The 23,859-nt window shown below is 44.3% G+C and overlaps 1 protein-coding gene across 1 annotated transcript in view; it reads right to left on the reverse strand.

The window, feature by feature from the left end:
• Positions 1-21,058, reverse strand: part of PRPS2 (phosphoribosyl pyrophosphate synthetase 2) — a 258,770-nt gene extending 237,712 nt beyond the window's left edge. Inside the window, exon 1 of the mRNA XM_069639274.1 lies at positions 20,630-21,058. Within this exon, the coding sequence (XP_069495375.1) occupies positions 20,630-20,751 (122 nt within the window). The 5' untranslated portion in view covers positions 20,752-21,058. The remainder of the gene's footprint in view (positions 1-20,629) is intronic.
• Between the last annotated feature and the right edge of the window lie 2,801 nt (positions 21,059-23,859).

Raw genomic sequence — 23,859 nt, forward strand, 5'->3', positions numbered from 1 at the left:
CCAACACCAAAACTAGCATACTAGTGATAAGTTAAGAAGACCAACCCATCACCTGCTAACTTACTTGGTAGGTTTGCCCAATTAATTTCCACATGGGAGGTTTGCTGCTCCTGAAAGGCATAGAGGGGTGGGTGGGAAGGGACAGCGAGCAGGCATGCTTTCACTAGAGCTACTACCAAGCACTGCATCACCTACCAAGAAGGGTCAATAGCGTTCTCATATTTCTAGTGTTCCAATTTGACTTCAGGGCAAATTCAGTATTACAGTGGCTGCTGGGCATTAATGCATTGGGCTAAACCGATTGCTTTCGCATGTTCTTGAGTAGGCATGTGCCTCAGTTCCCTAAATTCACTTCCTGGACTCCTATTCAAAGACCATTACATAACGCTTTAGGATTTATGAGAAAAGTCACCAAGTACAGTCAAAGCCTACACCAAACGTAGTAGAGCTGCCAATGAAGTTCTACTTGTGTGGTTTAATGAGCAAGTTTAGTCTGGCTTAATTAACAAATAGTTTGTACAGCTAAATAAAAATAAAAAATTAAACAAAAGATTAACAGAAAAGCAAGGGAAAACTCTGCACTACAGATCAATCGGCGTGCGAGGTCCCTGTACATGGTATTAAAACCCTGGAATTTTAAAACCCCACATGTACAAGGCTAAATACCAATGCGATAATCTATTGCAGGGTTCGAAATTAAGACCAGTTCCTGCTTGTCATGTATCACGCAGTAGGCAAGAGCTACCACTGGGGAACGAGGAGCGAGTAGACCGTGCACTGCAAATGAGGCAAATCAACTCACCATTATGTACTATCCATTATATTTATAATATATGTCCTAGATATGACCCACTTAGTTTCTTATTCCCCATTTTCAAAACACTCACGGTTAATGTCATATGCATGTATGTAAGTCACCTATTTGCCTGAAAAGCCAAAATTAGCTACTGGGAGCTGTTGGTTTTGAGCTAACCAGGCTCCTATAGGGTAGAAACAGGAGCTAAAGAGCTCCCAGCAATTTCGAAACCTGAATTGCGTTAGATTGATGGGCACAGCCAATACCTAGCCTGCGGGGTGGGGCGGGGGGTAGAAGAGGAGTAGCTTTTCAGTTAAGATTAGTGAACCTGTGTTAGACCTGATCACATTCAGTGGCTGAACATCCCCTTTTGAGAGACGCCAACCGTATGTTCAGCATGGTGGACTTCAGATTCCGAGAGCCCATGAGCAGGGAATAAGAGCAGCTGTGCTCCTCTACAAAGTCAATTAACATTTAGAAAAATCATGAACAAGTGAAGCACACAGCGAGGAGAAGCTACCAACACAATATAAATAGGTGAGACAAAGTGACAGGTAGCTCCTCAGGCAAGGGCTAGAGCCTTCCAACACAAAAAGGAGTCATTTTTAGGTTGACTCAAATGTGGTCTAGTAGCCAAAACTAAATGATATGCATCATGGACCACACTTGCATCCCTTCCTGGTAGGCTTTGTGCTTTATTTTTTACAAAGGTTGGCCACGGTGTGTGGCTGCAGATTGCCAGCTGCTTCCAATAGGAATGGCATGCTTTGTTAGGCGAGATGTAGGATAGTTTTCTCTGCAATAAGCCTTCCTCTTTGATGGGGGTCTTTCTACAGCACTCTGGTGAAGGTTGTAAGAAGATCTATCCTAAAGCTAAGACAGGGTGCCCACCAATGAGAAAACAATCTATTGGCGGTGCAGCAGATAATCGCTGAATCACTCGGGGTAGGGGAGAGGGCAGGTAGATGGATACAATTCTGCCCAATAGATTACACAAAAGGACACTTACAGGTGTAGTGAAACATATATACTTACAAGTTCAGTTTAATTACAATGCATATATACAAATTGTAAAGAGCCTTATTGTAGACCCTTCCAACTGTTGTAGCTAAATGCAAGGTGTGCACCTGTGGGCAAACCCACATTGTAATGCTAAAGGCTGGGGAGAAAAGGGTATACATCGAAACCAGCAATATGCCACAACCATGCCCCGAATCCACAATGCCAGTACACGAACCTCCACAGTATTTCCCACAATCTCAAATGCAGGCACAATCTGTGTATACCAGAGGGGCAGAGCGTGTTCAAACGACGCTCCAAAAGCCCAACAGAAGCTCACGATGGTCTTGGATGATCCCAATACTCATAGCTATAGGTGGCAACGCTACTAATGTTACAATACATTTCTGTGGACAGAAGAGCAGGGATTTACTTTGAGTTATCTTCACAGGTACCAGCATTCTTCATATAAAACCCCAGGGACACAAGGTCTAGGTTCAGGCAAGTACCATTTTAGTTAATATGGTGTTTGGATTCAGAGATTTCAAGAAATAGATGCTGCTGCTGCAACTACCAGGGAACAAATAGGGTGCCAGTCACTGGATTCATCTTAACAGATCTGGGAATGGGATCCAGTACCCAGGGATTTCATCCATAAGCAGCAATTACCCAGATCGATGAACACTGTGTCCAGGAGGAGAGCAGAAAGTGTGGTCCAATTGGGGCCCATCTAGGCGGGTTGCTCACCTAGAGGAAAGAGGACATGACACCAAGGTGAAAAAGAAAATGTAATGTGTAGATGTAATCTCCACTAGCCATTGACTAGTGAAATGTGCCTCTTTGCGAGTAAGAAATGAGTGCATGTATAGAATTGAGGTGGCAAGTAGTTTGCAACATTTTCTGCACTGTGTTAGTGTTCAACATTGGGCACACTTACCTGGACTGCACCATCCAGCCCCTTCTAGCAGGGGAACACGGAATGTATAGGATGTGAAGGACCAGATGACAATGGACAGGCATTCCCCTGGCCCAGGACACTGACTGGCCTCAGGAGAGACCCTGAACGAGAAAAACAGTTCAAATAATGGCTGGAGAAGATAACGGGGAGAGTCAGTGAGGGCTCTCGAAGGCTGTGGCCTCAAGCAGCTCCCCTGGGCTCAGAGTACTTAGTGGGCTATCATATGTCAAGAGTGGCTTGGTGTGCCTGCTCCAGGTTGTGTGACCTTGCAGCCTGGGCACCAAGGCGGCCTGGAAGGCTTCTGGCCGTGCCCAGATGCAGTCAGGGTAGACTACAGACAATTGGCGACTCAGGCCCCGTGTGCCCAGGAGGTCATTGTGTACTGAGGGTGAGTCTGCCTGCCCAGGAACCATCACAGGTGGGCCCAGAAGATCTGTGCTTCCACGTCATATGAGCGTGATGGCCTGGGAACAAAAGGAGGCACGCCGGCGCGGTCAGCCTTCCCTGGGGCAGGCAGGCTAAGAAAGTCGTCCCTGGCCTTGTCCGGATAGTGACATGGGTGAAGACTGAGGAAGGAGCAAAACACGGAGTGTGCCATGGTACAGATAATGCAGCAGGCCCACCCACCAAGGGGCACCAGGGCAAAGGAAAAGAAAAACGTGGGGCAACGATGGTAGTGCTCCACACTGGCATGGGGCACTGCAGAGGACAAGGAATATCCTAGGCCTGCAGCGGTGACTGCAGCTCCCCACAAGGCACTGAGAGGAAAACCCCATAGAGGCATCCCCTGTGATTACGCAGGGCCACGCGGGGTGCTGTTCCAAAGGAGAACAGGACCTGGGGTGCACCAGCCCCTCTGGAGAAGCATGAAGGGGCAAGGCTCCTCCCCCTTCAAAGGCCAGCTAGATACTGTGCATGAAGTCTTTGGTCCAAGAACTGGACGGTAATTTTAGGGGTGTCCAACTGAAGCAGCCACCCCCATGTAATTATATATATTTAGGATTGTAAATCATGAATGCATATTTAGAACAGGTGTAATAAATGTACGTCTAGGCACAGTTTTAAGGCGGTCTTTAAAGATGGCATGGGAACACATTTTTAGGATGGCCTTCTGTGGAAGTAGTTGGCAACTGGTCAAAGATAATCATGGGCAGAGGGTCATCTTGAGCGGCCATCTCTAGCCACCAATCTATGTGGGTGGTAAAGGAAAATGTGGACTGTTCCATCAATGAGTCTTGGGAGTACCTCCATGACTGCTTTAAGAGAGGACAGGCTGACGGAGCAGGATCCTGGGAGGAGTGTGGCGGGTGCATTTGTGAGGTGGAAGCTCAAAGGGAAAGGGGAGTGGATCAGAGTTAATTGTTTTGGTTATTAGAGTGAAGACCGCTGTTGGGGTTTCATACCAAAAAATAAATAATCCTTGTGCCATTTGTAGAAGGGAGAGGCACAGCATGTATAGGAACTCTCATGGTAACCCATCTCCTGTGTTGTGGACTGAATGAACACCTTTAGTCGCAGAGCGCCCTTTCTGTTGCAGCAGAATGTGGGAAGGAGGGCATAGGAGGTACCTCCGTGGCCTGAGGGTATAGTGCAAATGAGCCACCGGAGCTACAGAAGCAGTAACTAAGGTGAGAGGCTCAAGGAAGACAGCAGAACCAGACTAGGGACAAATAATGTTTGGGGGTTTGCTCTTGGTGAGATTGATTTCCAGAATCTGGGCTGGTGGACAGATTTGGGGAGGCCACCCTAGCTCTAACAAACAGGAAACTCTTGAGGTTATCCAATACCCAATAAAGAGCAGTAAACACTTAAGTCACAGGAGACATGGTTGGGTGCCCGAGGCCACACAGTATAGTACACAAAAAATTATACAGGGCAATTATTTAATTTATTTTACGGTAGTATAATGACAACACTATAATGTAATGGGAATTTGTATAGCGCCTTTCACCATTGGTATGTCTCAATGTACTGTAGGTTGAATGCCCTTCTTGACCGAAGTACAAGTATGGAAAATGTGTGTGCATTTTAGCCAATACGAAGGCAGGTAGGGGTGGCCAAGTCCCTGCTAGTCATCCATGTTGAAATAGCATGTGGGTGGGTGCAGATAATGCACACATATACTATCTGTCATGATCTCGGTTTCCAAAAGGTCAGGGTTTTCCCAACTCCCTTGGAAGCAGATCCATAACCCAGGTTCCGAGTGCCAACCAGTCCCAATTGGGACCTTTTGGACCCAGTCCTGGCGCCAGTGGCACCAGGCTCATAAATATGCCCAGTCCCAGCGCTGGAAGCGCCAGGCTCATAATGCTTGGGTGGACTTACCTGCAGCAGACCATGCTGCTTACTTGCCTGCCAGTTGAGCCTCTGATCCTCTTCTGTTTGGAACTACTTTTCCTGTTGGGTGGGGCAGGAGCCACTCCCTAGATTCAGAACACTGGAACTCTTCTGGAAAGCAGGAACTCTTTTCTTACCTAGGCGTGGCTGTGGAAGGAGACACCTAAGCACTACAGGAGGCTATTTAAACCACACCCGATGGATGAATCTTGCTTTGCGTTATTCTGCATCCTCTGCAGCAGAACGCTCATCGTGTCTTCTGCATCTGATCCTGGGCCTAAGGAAAAAGGCTTACCATCCTGAATCCAGTCTTCAGCAACACCTATAAAGACAAGAAAGAACAGGTTAGCATTACGGTCTTCAGTGACAGCTCTTCACTTACCTGGTCCATCGGCTGTCACCAACGCCTCGCGCTGCATTCCGGCATCTGAAAGACAAAGGCTTACCTACTCCTCGTGCGCTCCGGAGGTCTTCACACTGCATTCCGGCATCTGAAAGACAAAAGCTTACCAACTTTTCGCATGCACCGGAGGCCTTCGGCGCTGCATCCCGCATCTGAAAGACAAAACAAGGTGCGTTTAAAGACATTGGGGAACTTTAATACTCGCGTGCCATTACTCCTTTCCACATCTAACCCAGTGGGTATTCCGGCACCCTGCAGCCGCTCTGAACTTGTACCTGCAAAATAAAAAGACAAGAGCGCATCGTGAAGCAGGCAACAAGCGCTTACTTACGTGCTTCCAGGCGCTTCTATTCATCACACGGGCTCCATCTTCAACTCACTTCAGCCCGTCATCCGCCATCGCCGGAACCCTGCAAAACAAGAAACATCATTACTAAAGACTTTAAAGACATTAGAATTACTCGAAACTTACCGTTCGTGCAGTAAACGACGGACAGCAGTCCTCTGAAGTCAAGAGGCCTGCTTCCCTTATCCAGGGAAGAAACTGGCTACAGCACCCTGCCCCGAGGCAGATGGAGAGCACGGCGTTCACTTACCTAAGGTGAGAGCGTTAACCTTTGGGGTTCTACAGGAGAAGAGAAAGGGAAGAAGAGAGAGACATTCAATAACCCGGTCCCTAATCCCATATTTTCTATCTGCAGACATCTTACCCTTCGAGTCAGACATACAGTGCACAGAGGTCCAGCCCAAAGAGCCAGCCGTGTGTTACGCATCACCTTTGAAGATACGGTATACGCCCAGTCAAGACCGGCGCCTCTACAGGAATCAGGTGAGCGTTACACTATCACCATAGGTTCAAATGTACATCAGATAACTTAATCAAGCAAAGCAGGTATGTAAATTAAGATGCAGTAAATGATGGGAAACAATCAAGACAATATCCTAACTTGAGAAGTCCAAACCTTAAGATGAATGGGGCCTTGTGACCAAAAGGTCAAAGTCCAGAACGTTTCCCACCAGTAGGAACTCCAGAAAGGATCCAATAAAGACATTGCACATAGAGGAAGGTGACATGATTCTCATCACCAACCTCACAAAGCCTTTCCTCCACCCCAAGGGGCGAGTGTTAGACCCCCCCAATCCACTCCCTCGTAGGGGCTGTGGTAGGAATAGAGTTAGAGAAAAGCATGTACCCATCACTATGCATCATAATAGTGTAGGAAATTAAGCCTTGCACTGGGTTAGCCACCCTCCCTCATCCACACAGGACTGAGGAAGGAGATAACACAGGTGGCATGCTTTTGGGCAAAGACATCTATGTACCAAAAGTAAGAAGGAAACTGAACTATCCTCAACTCAGAGGTTTCACTGTCTCAACAAAAACTAAAGAGCGGTCAGAATGTCCATAACTAAAACGTCCACCATCCTGCATCCAAATCCTACTTCAAATCCTTACATTACCAAATGCCCCCCCCCCCCTCCCGCCCTTCTGCACAAACATGTTCTACAAGCAGAGTGTCTCCCTTACCCAGGCTTCTCTCAGGCCTGTATTTACAGTTCCACAAATTAGGGGGGGAAATGGTTTCCATCCCCTGGCCTCTCTCAGGGTGTTACAGTACCACAAAGTAGGAGGTAGGTCTCCCTTCCCCTGGCCTCTCACGCCCCTTTGGAAACCCTCCAGTGACTCACTTGGCCAGACCTGGTATCAGACCTTACCAGGCACTGCAACGAAGAGGGCTTGTTGGAGGACCTTGTCATGTTTGGCTTGCTGGATTGCTTCTTCACAGTACCCCTGGTACACTCCCCTGCCAGCAATACTGTCCTTTCTTAGATCCTCAAGCCCTTCACACTGGCTTCTTGGGTCACATACCCTCGTTTGCATTTTCGGGTCCCAGACCCCTTTATATTGGCTTCTGCCCTCAAGGTCCCTGGTTGCTCCTGTACCTTCTGTATGGGCTCTCTGCCTAACCTTGGTCTGGTGCTTCCTCGCATCTTCCGATGGTTCTTCTGCGCCATTTCCTGTACACACGTTGCTGTGCACGGCTCCCCAGCACTTCCTGTGAGCCCAGATGTGCATACCTGATGGACCGTCTTCCCTATGAAGCATTTAGCTCCTTCAACTTAAATCGCCGTTTCTCAACGCCATTTTAGGCTAGGTGAGGCTCTACCCCCATTCAGCATCTACGAAGGTACATCACAGGTCCATCGCCCATGATGCCCTGATCTTCAACTGAGCCTAGGAAGCTTTGTCAAACCGTGCCTCATATGAGCAATATCCTCTCCCCCATGCCCAACCCCCAGCCCCACCTCCCTCATTGCTACACCCATACAGTGCACCTAGGATGTGTTGTGGTGTCCCTTCTGCCAGCAATTCTGTTCAGCGTTGCTTGGCTCAAGTAATCAAAGTTAGGAACTGTCCCGCAGGGATCCCTTTGGCATTTCTTATAACAAAATGGTACAAATCATTCCTCTATAAACATGGCCCAAGGCCCCAGGTCGCCACACATCGTGTACCAGTGCGTTCCTAAGTGACGAAACAAAGATATGGGCAGATCGCACTCACAGGATATCTGGGGTTGAGGGTGGGGGGGGGGGGGGGGGAAGCGGTCCCAACTGCAATTTGACATGTCAGTTTCCAAATTCAGATACCAGTCTTGATCAGGGAAACTACCCATTTGTCCCAGCCATCGAAGCGGCTGCCTTCATTTTGTGTGGTGTAACCGATCTACCTTAAATTCTTATTTGGGAGTTTATATCATTCAAGAGCCACATGGCCACGTACTGTAGTTGGCAGCCGTATAGAATTTCTTGTAGTCTGTAGAGCGATCCTGTGCTTTTCGTGGCCTGACAGTAGTTGTGTGTTTTTCGAGGGTCTAATGTGGTAAATTCGCAGTGGGATTGAAAAGGGGACGTTGGCAAAGTAATAAGACATTTTGGTAAAATTATAGTTACATTACCCAGTCATTAAACTAATATGGAAAAATATTTACTCGGTTATAGGCATACACAAAGTTAAATTGCAATACACTATCGCTATAAAAAGGGTCTTTAGGCAGAGCTTTACAACTCCTAAACTAAATGCCTGGCCAGTACCCAGTGGAACATACAATATATAAGGCTAATCAGAAGGAAGGAAGGAGGTGGGTGGACAGGGGAGAAGCTAAGCATCAATAACATAACTCCAGTCATGTTAAGGACTGAACAGGTTCGCAATATATAAAACAGTTAAGGTGATCAGATTTAACATAACAAAACCCCTGAAGTTCAGCAATCACATTTTGATCAAGTCCAGCTTCACTATGTGCCCCCTTTAATGCCATTTAGTGACCAGTCCTGTAGCTGCTGCCTCGAACACTTAACCAACTAAAAGCTTATTACTGTTTACAGAATAATCCCCTGGAACTGACTTTTCTACAACTTGTGCATTATCCTGTTCGGACTACAAATGGCCACTGATGCCCAGTGTACCCCTCTGACTCTTAGACAATCTCATACCTAGATAGGGAAGAAATACTAAAGCCAAAGGCCTCACTAAAGAAAGAATTACAAGTGTTGACATGTGCTTACTCATTTATGTTTGTCTTGTAACTTCATTTTATTCCTCTAACAGAATATTCTAATAGGTTGTTTTTACTATACTTTTTTTTTTTAATTTGCGTTTGGTTCAAAATACATAACAATTCATGTAGAACCTTTACAAAATTTAAAATATTACAAATAATCATTTTACAATTACAAAAATAACTTCAATTCATTCGCAATGTGCTTACACAAACTTGCCAATTCATATATTAGAGGTTTATAAGATCCCTGCATCATTCTGGACCACAAAACTTCAAGGCAGTCCTCAAATCCGATTTCCACGAATTTCCTCAATTTGAGTGTCCTAATATTCTTAAAATGAGGGCAGTACAATATAAAATGTTTCAACGTTTCATAAGATTCATTACAGTCAGCAAATTGACATCCCACACAATTATTTGATTTGCTGATTTCCCAGTTCTTAGTACGTTCCCTAGTATGATATAGATTTAATCTAAACCGTATATATACACCTTTCGGATGTTTTCACAAGGGAATAACAATACATGATCATAACGTGGAATGCGCTGTTTTGCATATATGCCATATTCCTTATAAAGTTCATAGGTCTTGATTAAGTCAATATTAATACACCAATCCATTTCAAATAGTTTTTTCTTGGCAAAACAAGGACGAAATTGTATATCTTCAACAGTTATGTTTGCATTGTCTAAAATTTGTTGCATTTTTAATTGATAATTAAAAAAGGATTTATGTGTTCGGGAGCCCAGCATTTTATTTAAATCAAGATACAGTGAATTTGTTGGAGGGTAATGAATCTTAACGTAATTGGACAACTGTCTCCATTTCCAACGACATGATAATGAGACCAGACCCAATTCGTGCCGAATAATGGCATTTGGAATTGACATAGGGAGAAACATTGCAGATTTTAAAAGAGAGCCCTGTATACCATCTAACACACTTGTCATGTCACATATACAAATATCTAATGTGTACAATATAACACTTTCAATTTTTAATGTCATAAAGTCTATTAGGGGGATTAAAGAGAATTTGCAATACTGACTGTAAATCCTTTTCATTTGGGATAATAGTGGTCGAATTTTATTTCTAATAATAATTGACCACGCATTTATGGAGTTGAAGGGTGACATATAACACCCCAAATAGATAGCATTATTCACACGACAAATTTGTGTATTCAATATTTGCCATCTAAAATTCACATTTTTTGATTTAGCTCCAAAGGTCATGATGGCGGTTTTCACTGGACTAGGTGTCAGATTATGTGCCTTTGCAAAATTCTCAAATAATGAGAGTTTAGTTTGTAATCCTGCCGGAGTAGGGTCGAACAAGATAATATCATCAGCAAATGCGATCCATTTCAGATGAATACTCCCCACTTTAACAGAAAACAAATCCCCCTTTTCCCAATTTTCACCAAAATCCGAAAGATATAGATTAAATAAGGTAGCCGCCAGGTTACATCCCTGTTTCACACCTATTGTTGTACATATAGGGGCAGAGGTACCACCTTCTGGTGATATTCTTATTCTATACGAAGTATTTGTATGCAGCTTAATAATCCAATACATCAACACAGATGGAATCCTTAACTTCACCATTTTCATCCACAATAAATTGCGGACCACCGTGTCAAAAGCTGAACTCATATCGATCATAGCTATATAAACAGGATTAGAATTCTTTTCTTTTGCGCCAGCAATAACATGCGACATGATAAAAGCATTTAAGGTTGTACTCATGCACTTCCTAAATCCGGTTTGATATTTCGAGTACATGTCATTCGCCCCAATTACTTTCTCCAATTCATTTAGGAGAAGGATAGAAAAGATTTTAGCCTCGGTATCAATTAAGGATATTGGACGATAATTTTCTGGGAGCGATGGATCACCCTTTTTAAATATGGGTACAATATTGGCAGTTAGCCATGAGGGTGGAACCTCCCCAACTCTAATAGAATCAAACTTGATTTTTATAATGTCGGCCCATAACTCAGGATCCGCCTTATAAAGACACGGGGGAAGGCCATCAGGTCCTGCAGCTTTTGAGTATGACAACTTGGAAATTGCCCACATAATATCATTACAATCCCACTTGAGCCTTGAGATATTAGAATATTCAAGAGAAACATCTGGGACGACGCGAAATTCGCAAGGTAGTTGGTATTTAACTTTTATAAATGTTTGCCATGTCTGCTCGGGAATACAATTTAACGAGAACAATGCCACACGTCTATTGTCTGCTTTCAAAGTGCGCAAAATTACTCGTGTATCATGAGCTAAGATGGCACGAATTAATGTACAGTTCGCATCGTTATAACTTGAGATACGAGCAGATCTCAAGTTATATTTGTAGGCTGATAGTATCCCATTTCTCTTAACCTTGTTATCTTCGCTGCCCAAGTTGCTTCTCTTTAGATGTCTCAACGCCCTGTTCTTCTCTCTTTTTAATAGTTTACATGTGTGGTCATAAGGGTGTGCATGTTGCACTTCGCTTTGTTTCTTGCCAAACCGCTCAAGAGCGGTTTCAACTATATCAGGGTAATGCATGCACAATATGTATTCGTAATTACCCCCTGCTCGTCCAATCCTCTCAATCTGAGGAAATTTGTTTGACAAGTTACAAATTCCTCGGTTCCATCTAATGGAATGCAGGGGGGCGATCGATTTCAACCACTGCCAAGGTTACATTCGGCGTAAGCAAGTGACATTTTAGTTGTATAGAGGTAGAAAGTTGTGCATGATCACCTATCTCAATCCGTCCTATTACAAGGGGTGCCATATGCATGATAAGGTTATGAGATACAAATATGTAATCTATCATTGAGCGCATTGTTCCTCTAGCCCAAGTGTTGCCAAGGTTCATATCATTTCTGACCATTAAATCCATATCCCACTCCGTGAGGAGTTCTCTAAATTTAGCTCCTCTGCTGTAAGAAAGAGTGGACGATTTAAATTTATGGGTTACAGTCCAATTTCTACAGTCACAATTGAAGTCACCACCCATAATGATTTCACAAGACTGGTATCTACCAGATATGTACAGTAAACAAGCATCTAATTCATCCAACATCTCGTCAACTGATAGTGCAGCTGGATTCCAATATAGAGAAATTATCATAAGTGAGGGGTACCTAAGTGAAGGTATTGCGAGATGAATCCCCAGTATACTGGCAGATTCCCAAGCTAATTCTGCTTGTGCCTGCAGGGAAATCCTAACTCCCACCAACAGACCCCCAGATGGACGTCCCTTCAAAGATCTCCTTGCAGGTGATGTAAAAGTTAGATACCCAGGTATCACAAATGGCTCAGTTTTCATAGTTTCCTGTACCATTATTGTTGGTAGGTCTATGTGGGTTAGAGCAGAGTGCCACTTCATCAAATTTACATACCCGCAAGAAGTCCAAGATATAATTCTCATTCTCGAATCAATGCATGGCTATTTGGCAGGGATAGATAATTTCGGACATAAAATTGCCGAAAGCATAGGTTCCAACCATGGTAGACCTTTTGTATTGGCTACACGTTTCAATATTTCCAACATTGCTCCATCCAACCCTGCTTCAGATTGCATGGATGGTCCACCTGCTACTTCGATTTTTCCCATACCAATGCCTGGTGTTTCTAGAAATATCAGAGCCTCTGATTCCGACCCAAACGAAAACAGCGTGAGACCCTCCCTTTTTATTTCCTCCCGATTAAACCAAATAAATTTCATTATAGCCTCCGAGGTAAGATAGCAAATAGCCCTATGATTATTTATATTTGCCAAAGAAACCCTTGCCATATCCTCAGATTTAATTATTCTCAATTGAGGTATTTTTGAGAATAGAGAGAAAATATAGGATCGATTAATGTGATTGTCCGCCAATATCCTTTCATCCCCCTCGAATCCAATAATATACTGTGTTGCCAGTTCACTTTGATGCGGCCTGATGGCCGAAATACTTTGTTCAGTATTCATTAATGTTCCATCTAATGGGAAAGCTCTAGAAACCACACAAGGGTTTGACTCGGATAAAAGCCTACACTTACTATTGAGTAAGTCAAATTCCCTATTTGAGTCATTCATATTAATTTGGTTCAAAGGTAGGGACCTTCTTAATGGAGGACCATGGATAGAAATATGGCTCGGGGCAAAAAAGGTTCCTACATTATTTGCTTCATTTATTGGTAAATTCCCAGACTGGGTCCTCAAGGGTGCGTAAGCAATTTCCACTTTTTTCCCCCGGCCATTAACCGTCACTACATTTTCCGTTTTATCCAATAAGCAATTTTCTAACCTTAATACATCCTCACATATTACATTCATTTCATTATTATTTCCATTGCCTACTCCTGATTGTATTTCATTACTCAATCTACATGCATTATTCACGTGTGTTCCATTATTCAAGATGCTTATACATGTCTCACTAGTAGAATTCCTTGTAGGTATTTTTAGGGGGACACTAATTCCTCCATCCTGATGCATTATTTGATTTTTCGACGTACAGCATCTACCTACTGTAGGGAAATATTCATTTAAGGTGGCTTTTGAATAATGCAATCCATATTAGGCTTTGCGTTTTCCTTTTCCTGGATTGAGTGGGCCTTTGGAATACTCGTAACTATTTTTGGATGTAACACAGCTTTAGGAGTTAGGGTTCTCTGAGAGTTCGATCTTGCCAATTGTGTAGTACTGATTTTGTTCTTTCCCGTATTGGTATGCACATCTACCTTCAATAATGAAGAGGTGCCCATGTCCCCCCCTCCTATTTCCGCAGTTACATCAATTGCAGGTGTGAGGGCATCCTGACTCTCTTTGGACAGCTGGTCCAATTCAATGTGCTCCTCATCCGAAATTTCTAGGATAGAAGCGGATTTAATGGCCTTCTCCTCCCTCCTTTTCGCATGTCTTTTCACCGCACGCATATGCATCCTTTTAGCCCGACGAGACATAAAAGTTGGAGTTACTTCAATATGCATATTTTCAATCTCTGCCTTCTTTTGATTTTCAATTTCATCCAGCAAGACAGAAGGGCTATCAGGCTGATCTAAAATCAACACTTTGGGAATAGGACTACGCGGCATCTCACAATGTTGTGTTTTATTAAGAAATTTCGAAGCTATTGTATTGTTTAATGAAATTAGCGAAGCCTTAATCTCAATCAGCTCATTCTCACAAGAGCACTTCAGCGTCTCAGATGATACCCCATGTAATTGCCTAGAATTGTTACATTCAAGGAGAGCAGATGGTGGACATTGTGTACTTCTCTCATGACACTCTTGTCGCAGCTCTTGATCTTAGTCCTCCTGATTCATGTTGCAAAGATCGCAGGGTATCAATGGCGGTTATAAAGCCCTCAATTTTATCCATCTTGGAACAAAGATGATGCATAATTGCTTTTAATTCCCTCAATTCCAAGTGGGTAAGTTCATGGCCCTTGTCAAGCAGATCTAATATTTTTGTGATCACTGGAAGGGGAGTAGGAGATTGAGGTTCAACATTATCCCTCTCAAATATATTACCGTCAGGATCATCATTTATGGACCCTCTTTGGGCTTTTATTTGCTCAGGAGAGAACAATAAGGCATGCGAAATCCCTCCAGTGCCTCCTTCAACTATTACATCATTGTGAGTTTTCATATTGCCCATTCTAGAGGTTGGTTTAAAAATCCCCTTGTTAGAAGAACCGTGAACAAGTGGAGACATCATATCAATAGATAGATTAACTTGTTCATCTAATTCAGCCATTTTCCTCATGGTTGTCCTAAACGGGTCTTCATTAAAAGTGCTAGGCAATAATGGGGGTATGCAATACTTTTGCATACTGCCAGTAATTTTTTACACTGGTTTACTAACCAGGAGTATTGCTTTGGTTTTTTATTATGTTTGCTAATTTGGATAGTACTTACCCTTCTATAAAATAAAAACGTTTTTGTATCACATTTAAAGTGCTTAAGTCTTTCTTTGAACCATATGTATGCTACAAGTTCTTTGTACCTTCCTACAGCCTTCTCCCTCCTACAATAAGCCTGGCTACTCCCACAGTGCCAAAGCCTTGAGTAGTGCAGGCCTACACTAGAAATTGAAGTTCGTATTGCCAAAGAGTCAAGTGCTAAATCGATGGGACTTTAGAAAAGAAAAAAATAAAATCCCAGCATCCAAGTAGAGGAAACAGCTCCTTGGGGATATCCAGGCCATCAACAACCTCTTCAAATATAGTATTTCCTAAAAACATGTCGCATTTATCCCCTTCTCTACTGGTCTTGGTTCCGGGCACCTAGACGTCATTGGCTGCATGTTACAAACCAAATCAAAATCCATTTAAACCCGAATACCAGCCCTACATGGTCTCAATACATTCCTTAAAAGGACACTGACGACAGGAAAAATGCCAGAGCTATGCAAGTACATTTTTCAGTCACGTTGGAGTAGTAGTTCAAAAGCAATAAAGTTTCCACCATGTGAATCAATGGACACACAGGTTCTGGGTGGGTTAAAGCCAGGTAATGTTTCTGCCACACAGTACAAGACAAAGAAGCAACCACTACCAGAGGAGACCATACTTTAAAACCTCCAGCTCCAAGAATCAACCAGAAAGCAAGGAAGCAGAGTAGGATTTGGGCCAATGCAAACCATGTTAGAGGGGGTCTCGAACACCCCAATAATCCAGGACGCAGGGTAAGAATATATTGCGAGAAGTGAACATGTACTCTTGGCGCAAGTCGCTCAGGATTCATTGCGTAAGATGCAGGAGAAGCTGGCAAGTACAGGGCTTCTTTTACAAGGCAGGATCCATTACCCAGGGCCTTGAACCCCGGACCAGCAATGATGCAGACAGATGAAAACAGGTGAAACCAGATCATTAACCAATATGGAACCAGGAAGGAGGATGTATGAACCAGACCAAGGAGACCGAGACAGCCAGCCAAGAAAGAATGGCCCCAAGACAGAGGGCAATGGGAATGAAGGCCCATGAACATAGTACTATCATCCCATTGTAGGGTTGTGACCAGCTTGTCACTTAATGATTGGTGAACATAACAAGCGCCTTGTCACAGCAATAGCTTGCAGCTTTTTCAAAACGCTGGAAGAGCTGACAAAATGTGGTAGCAGCATTAAAATAAAAGTTAATCCACTTGTTAAGACTAGTTCTTAAGACTAGTTCACATGCACGTAGCGTACAGTTGTACTGGTTTCCATTAGCGGGATGTTTTGAAGACAAGAAATAAAACAAGAGGAGAACCAAACAGACAAATACTTCAAAAGATCAATGTGCAAAGAATGACTTTCAATTGGGAAGCTCACGAATTATTCTGACTCCCCATTTTAACCCTGCTTTAAGACTTGAAAACCAGAACACATGAAAATTAACCAGTTAACTTAACCAACTACATTTGTCAGGGAATTTTATAAAGTATTTTACTCCCCGCAACCCCCACCCCTTCTCCCAAACCACCAAAAAATAAACTAATGATATTCAAACTGGTGTTCAGCGAGTTCCTCTTCTAAATGAACTGAAACCATTTATATTAACTGGGATTCTCCAGTTAACACTTCTGCAGCAGCACATCCCCCATCACCCATCCCACTCACAACCTGCAGACACTAGTTTATGCCAATCCGGACACCTGCACCCAGGCTGGGCAGGTAGCTTCCTCTGCAAATGTAACATTGTACTCTGCTTTGAGGTGAGCTGAAAGAAGTGTGCAACACCAGATCTGAACGCACCGCGACCACCACACATGGGCAATACCCATCCAGGGTTCCCTTTGTCCAGACACCGCTCTGTCAGATCCCCGAGCTAGCCAGTGACTGCTTTCCACACGAGGATATTGCACTCTCAATTTGCAATAACCGCTGTATACAAAAAACACTAAACAATGACAATTTGATCCATAGCAACAGTACACACCAACCAAATGTCAGTCAATGCAGTGAAAGGGTTCTATGTGAAAAAGTAGTCCGTTTTTTAAAAATGTAGTCATTCAATACAAATTGACAAGGGGGGTCCTGGGAGTCTCTGCCAGACATTAGTCCTGGTTACGAGAGACTTACCCAGAGTCTTTAGCTCACTATCTTTCACAGAGAAGAAATATCCCAAACATATCAGTCTTTGTCCTGCCCTGGGGCAGTCCAGCACCGAAATGCTAGGCAATTCTCCTCTGAACAAGAGTACCAACAGCATCCCCAGACACGTGTTTCAGTCTGGTTGGACCTCATCAGTAGGGAGGAGCTGTGCCTCTCTAAGAATAGTGAGCAAGGGGTCCACGTCTGGATTCCCCTAGTAACTTAGGGTGAGACCCAAAGTTACTGAAATATGCAAATTGACAAGGGAGGTCCTGGGAGTCTCTCTGCCAGACATTAGTCCTGGTTACGAGAGACTTACCCAGAGTCTTTAGCTCACTATCTTTCACAGAGAAGAAAATCCCAAACATATCAGTCTTTGTCCTGCCCTGGGGCAGTCCAGCACGAAATGCTAGACCCCCCTTGTCAGCTCCTCCCTACTGATGAGGTCCAACCAGACCGAAACACGTGTCTGGGGATGCTCTTGGTACTCTTGTTCAGAGGAGAATTGCCTAGCATTTTGGTGCTGGACTGCCCCAGGGCAGGACAAAGACTGATATGTTTGGGATATTTCTTCTCTGTTAAAGATAGTGAGCTAAAGACGCTGGGTAAGTCTCTCGTAACCAGGACTAATGTCTGGCAGAGAGTCTCCCAGGACCCCCCTTGTCAATTGTTATTCAATACAAGCAATGCAAATTGTGAAAATGTAAGTCTCAAAAATGCTGTTTTTAATACACAAAAGTAAAAGGCTGAAATAGAAACAAAGAACCAACCCCTAATAAAACCTCAACAAAGCCCGTATCACCATTATTAAACCGACCAACTAATAACCCTTTTGCTACCCTGTGCTCTTACAGAACACCAACCCTACAATATTTTAAAGCACTTTGTCAAAACAAAAACAGTGACCCCAACCCCAATCCCATTACCAGCTCGCCACAAATTGCATAGCCCTTGCCAACAAATCATTGCCATTATCCTAGCCTTACCGTAACTGCAACTTTGCATAACGCTTGCATTTTCGCAAACAACTAGGTGCAGCCAAACCCCTATTCCATCACTGGCCCTCTCCCTTTCTTTAACATCTAACCAAACCATTAATCTATTATCCCAAGCCCTAATAACCACTACCATAACACTTACCCCTAAGAATTAGCCTGTGGACACTAGTTTTAGACGCATGATTGACTGCAGATGTATTTTCACACACTACATTTTTTGGTGATTTCATTTTTGCTGGATACAGTGAAAGATGGATAAAAGCCTTTAAGTCAACATCGTGTGACTGTCTATACTGCAAGTACTTAGATTGAAGTGGCTTCCAAAAATCAATGCTGCAATATATATCTTACTTCAATCCCTTCAAGCATTTGTTAAAAACTTGAACCCCAAAAAAAGACATAAGCAAACTGTAGAAAGGTCCATGCCAAGCTCTGGGTATATTTCTAGTCACCGCCTTGCCTGCTCTGATGTACTAATTTGCTAAAGTAGATACTTGCTCTATGGTAACGAAAACGTCAGCCTGGGGGGTGGGACATGAAAACAATTACAAACAGACCGAAAAAACGTGTAGCCTACTGTTGTGGTCTGGTATGAAAGGGAGATGTGGTAAGTCTGGTCACTGGCCAGGAGTGCTTGTTATTAGAATGTTGATGTGTGAATGCAGCTCAGGAGAATGTTGAGAGGATCTGTGAGTGAATGTTCCAAAAGTGTCAGTTGGGGGCCTGGGCTGAGATGATAGGATGGCCGGTGGGTTTACTCCTCTGTATGTAGTGTTATTATCCATCCCTGTCCAGTCAAGAATGTCACTGTATATACTCAAGAGTAACTGGATTATGTACACACTGTACATTATGTATAATAAAGCTCAACCTGGACCAATGTAAGACTCCACAGCTGGAGTGAGTGCTGAGCTGATTGACAACACCTACGACTAACTGCATATGATTTTTTTCTTTTTTAGATTCAATGTACCACCATGGTAATTCAGTTACATCCTGGTTAATGGCCTCTCTGAGGATTTACATTTAGATGTAGAGGTGTGCTTTCTTTTTCACCACTGAATGGATATTGGTGTCCACTCATAACTTCAGATATCACTGTGCCCAGCCCAGGAAATGGGCTACAACAAGGAGCAGAGCTCCAGCAAAACATGTCTTTCAGCCCTGTCCCCAGACGCAGGGGCTTGCCCACCACTCTCACACCCTGTGCTTCTACAGGAAGTAAAGCGGTCTGCTCAATCGAGATTGCTTGTGTGTGACAACTGCCTCATGACGTTTCAACTTGGCATGGGCAACTGAATACAAGTCAAATCCTGACATTCTTGTAGCTGTCCAGTCTGGTACATATGTCCTTCAGTGTAGGGACATAAGAATCCTTAGGGACTAGTGTGACCAATTAGAACTGCAGAGCCCAACTTCCATTATTCGCTCAAAAGGGTTCCTTACTGACTCAAGATGTTGAAAACAAAAAATATTCAAGGTCCCAAAATGCTCTTTGCTTTTACGCAAATAGTCGAATTTGATGGATGACTTGCGACCACGCCCCTCGGACATACCCTCTCCCCCCACCCATTCAAGAATGAGAGGGTTCCCCCCAGTAAGTCCCCCCCCCCACATTTCCAGCACTGACTGGGGCCAAAAATATTCCATAATAACCGGCCAGTTGCAACATGTGCTAAGTAGTACCATAGCAAGAGCTTGATACCACTGTGGTCTGTACTAGGGCGGGGTGGCAATGACAGTATGAATTGACCTGGAGGGCCCGATCTGCTATCAAACACCGTGTCCCTGATCAAACCCACCCATTATTCCTTTTGTGAGCCAGGAAAAGTCAAACGAATGAAGAAAACCTGTTTGACTTCCTTTGCGTAGGGAGAGAGGGGGCAGCGGGGTGGACACAATCCACGTTCCCCTAATGCTCCACGCCCCCATCCATGCAAAGAAAACCCTGCCCGCTAACCGGCGCGAAAAGCGGACAAAACCAATGCAACTGAATCACGCATGGATCAGGGAAGCAGCGTGGAACACACTGCCAGCCCCCGAGAAGTTGCTGCAAGACACGTCGGAAGTATTGTCTTGTTTGTTTATGTCTGGAAACAAACGAACACATGGCCTAGTCCCCTAAGCCGCATGACGCATTCGTATATTCATGTGCATCTGGCACAATAAACACGTCAGTTTAAAATGTCATGAAAACCTAAAACAATGCAACTTTCATACCGGCATCTGCAGAACACAAACACCGCCTTACATGCATCCGAAGCCCCCGTCCCAATTCGGTGTATCAAAGAAACCCCCAACCATAGGGGGGGTACAACGAAAGCTAAGTGCGTACTACCAACTCCCTTCAAATTACACGTCCTCCAACTCATGATGTGCTGTGTTGCTGCTCTGTGGTTATTGACCCCGCTTTGTTTCCCGCCATCTCTAAAACAGTTACCCTCAGGGAGGGAAGCCGACACAGCGGCCACATGGAAATCCCCTTGCTTCCCACCTCTGAAGACGTGACTCACCTGGTCTCTTGGTTACTGAACTTCTTCGTCACCACCTTGCCCAGGTCCAGTCCCAGTCGGTCGGCTACCTTCTGGGAAAGGTCCTGGTGGGAGCTGCCGCTGAAAAGCACGATGTTTGGCATTGTGTCGGCGCGAGTCGAGCAGGAGGACAGAGAGAGACAAAGGAGGGAGGCACGGGTGCTGGTAAAGCGTTGCTTATTTCTTGCAGTCTCCTAAATATATTCTTTTCTTTTCCTCCTCCCTTTCCTTCTTTCTCTCCTTCTGCTGCAGCTCTTGCAAGCTCTTGTCACGCGGCAGCCATGGAGCCTGGAGAGGAGGAGGAGGGCGGGGAGGAAGTGATGCTTTCATCATCAACCTTAAGCCTTCCCCCTCCCAAAGTACTGCCCCTTCCACACCCTCTGTCGCGCCTCTCTGTCAAACACCGCTGCTATAGCCCATGCCATGCTTTCTCTATTTAAAACAACATCAACATATACTTTTGTCAGACTGGTACAATGAAAAAAATGCATTGGGCGTTGAATATAGCAGTGCCAAGAGTACACCTTTTCAGCTTGACCTTCCTCAGTTTATTTTAATAGTTTCTGGATGCTGCCTGCTTGCACTGCACTCCAGAAATCCCAATTGTTCGCACATATTTATGGATCACAAGTTATCCATAGCAAGCAATGTGGTAGATACAAACAGCACCCTTAAATGAAGTTCACTGAGTAACTTGTTAGACCCTGCTGTGATAGGTGTTCTCAGTGAACTCTGAGGCGCAGTCAGTTTAGAATCATCAACATTACCTCCACGCCCATCATCTTCGTCCCAGTACTTGCCTGTGAGGACAACCTCTTCTATTTGTTATTCTTTTTGTTCATGCCCCACCTAATCTTTACGAGGGTACAATACCCCTCATGTTCCCGCATGTTAAGCTAAAACAAATTAATTCTCTGGACAAACTGATGGGTTATTTTGTGACAAATTGACTTCTGCCCTGAAGGAGTACAAGGATAACCTGAGGCTAATGTGCCTACTCAGCTTTCATCATTCTATAGACCAAGAGCCAACTGTTGTATGAGGATGACTACCAGCTTGATTTAGTGACTGGATTATGGTTTAATCACTATAAAACAGGCAACTGAATAATTAGTTACAACCTCATGTATGGGATCAGATTGGCAGTCTCTACATATAGTTCTGGAATGCTGCTATGCGTCTTTCTTTGCTCTATGAGCAGTTGTGGAGGAGCGCCGGGCAGCTTGTCTTGCTCCGGCTCCGCCCGGCTCCTGTCTGCACGCTATAAGCAGCTCACGCTTTATTTTGCGCTGAGTCTCGCGAAATCCCATTTGTCGCAGGCTCTCGCAAGACTCGCTCGCCACATACCTCCTTTTGTGGAGCAGTGTTTGTCCTAATCCATGACATAATTTGCATACTTGGTGGGTCTGCGTTTCTTCCTGTGGGGGCAAGTGTCCTGGTTCTCTGTACCTGGGAACTCAGAAGCTGGTGTTCTTTTGCTCACTCTTCTCGGTTCCACCTGGTCCTTTCCTCTGGGACTCTCACTCTCACCTCCCATGCTGATTTTGTGCTCTTCGTTTTCTGAGGCACTAACTCATAGTGGTTCTTGGTCAGTGCTATCTAGTGCTCGGTTGCTGTATGCTCTCTGCACTCTTAGTTCCCTTATCCAGGGTTCTTCTGACACTTCTAATGTCTTTTGGTACACTGCAACCCTTTCCAAGTTCCAGCGTCTGCTGTCCTGAGTACGTATATGATTCAATCCCTTCTGCACTACTTGAATTGGTCTGCTGTATCTCAAACCAGTGTCTTGGTCCTTGTGGGGATTTTGACCATATCTCCCACCTGAACTTCTGTTCTCTGGGCAGCTTTTCTCTTGTCATTTCTGCTCTTCATCGTTGCCTTACTCTTTTTGATTATCCATATCACTTCCTCCATGTCTACTCCGTCATCTTCTCTTACCCTGTTCAGCCAAGGGGGTGCTAGCGTGGACACAGCCTTCCTGCCCAATAGCATGTGAAAGGGAGACACATTAGTGGCACCATTTGGAGTGAGGCGATGAGCCGCAATGGTCTCTTTTACCATTTTATACAGATCCATGTTTGAATCTCTGGCCAGCTGCAGCGCACCCTTGATAAACCTATTGGTTCTCTCAACCATTCCATTAGCTTGAGGGTGATACAGGGAGGCCTTGATTTGCTTGATATTATTTTCCATTAGAAATCTCTCCATCTCCCTGGATACTAGCTGGACCCCATTGTCCGTGACTATCTGCTTGAGCAATCCTTCCCTTTGGAACACTGCAGTCAATACTTCAATGACAATCTATGTGGTGATATCCACAACAAACTCATCTTCAACCTATTTACATAAGTAATCGATCATTACTCTCCTGTATCTGTGTTCCTGGCCCATTGGTTCCAGTGGACTTATGAAATCTAATCCCAACTTATGCCACACCCCTTCAGTTATCTGTTTTGGAATCATGAGTGCTTGTCATACCTTCAAGCATTTGTCACTTTTTATGCACTTGTGACACCAGTCCATCATCATTCGCATGTCATTATGCATGGCCGGCCACCAATATGCATCCATGACGTGGCATCATGTCATGCTGCTACCTAGGTGTCCGGAATGAGCTCTGCATGAGATTATCTTCCTCATGCCAGCTGGCGGTATGATTGATCGCCTCTAAAGAGTAATCCATCTGCTTCATGTACTTCGTCTGCTACTTTCCAGAATGGTATCAGTCCTTCTGGGATTGTTCTCTCATCTGACCATTCTTTGCAAACCCAGTCTGTTATTGCATATTTCACAAGATCTCTACATGTCTCCTCTCTCCAGTGATTTTCTCCCATCTCCAGGTACATCTTGCAGCTCAGGTCACCCACGGATGCTACTACACACTCATCTTTCAGGAAGGGCAACAACCAGACCATCTGACTCCGGTAGTCTCGACATGCAGTCAGCTCGTGAGTTTCTCCATCCTGCTATGTGCCCAATTTTGTATGAATACTCTTGTAGCTTTGCATCTTTGCATGCCGACCTAGGGGTGGACATTTTGGTACTGCCTGGGCTCAGCATGTATATGTTTGTGGTCATGGTCAGGAGCATGAATCTGGGGCCCCATACATACATCCTAAAGTATTTGACAGCCCACACGCATGCCAACATCTCCTTTTCAAACGCCGAATAATTATTTTCGGAGTCCAACACCGCTTTTGATGCAAAAGCTA

Source organism: Ambystoma mexicanum, chromosome 7q (genome assembly GCF_040938575.1).
Source record: "Ambystoma mexicanum isolate Mex_15411 chromosome 7q, UKY_AmexF1_1, whole genome shotgun sequence".
Lineage (NCBI taxonomy): Eukaryota > Metazoa > Chordata > Amphibia > Caudata > Ambystomatidae > Ambystoma > Ambystoma mexicanum.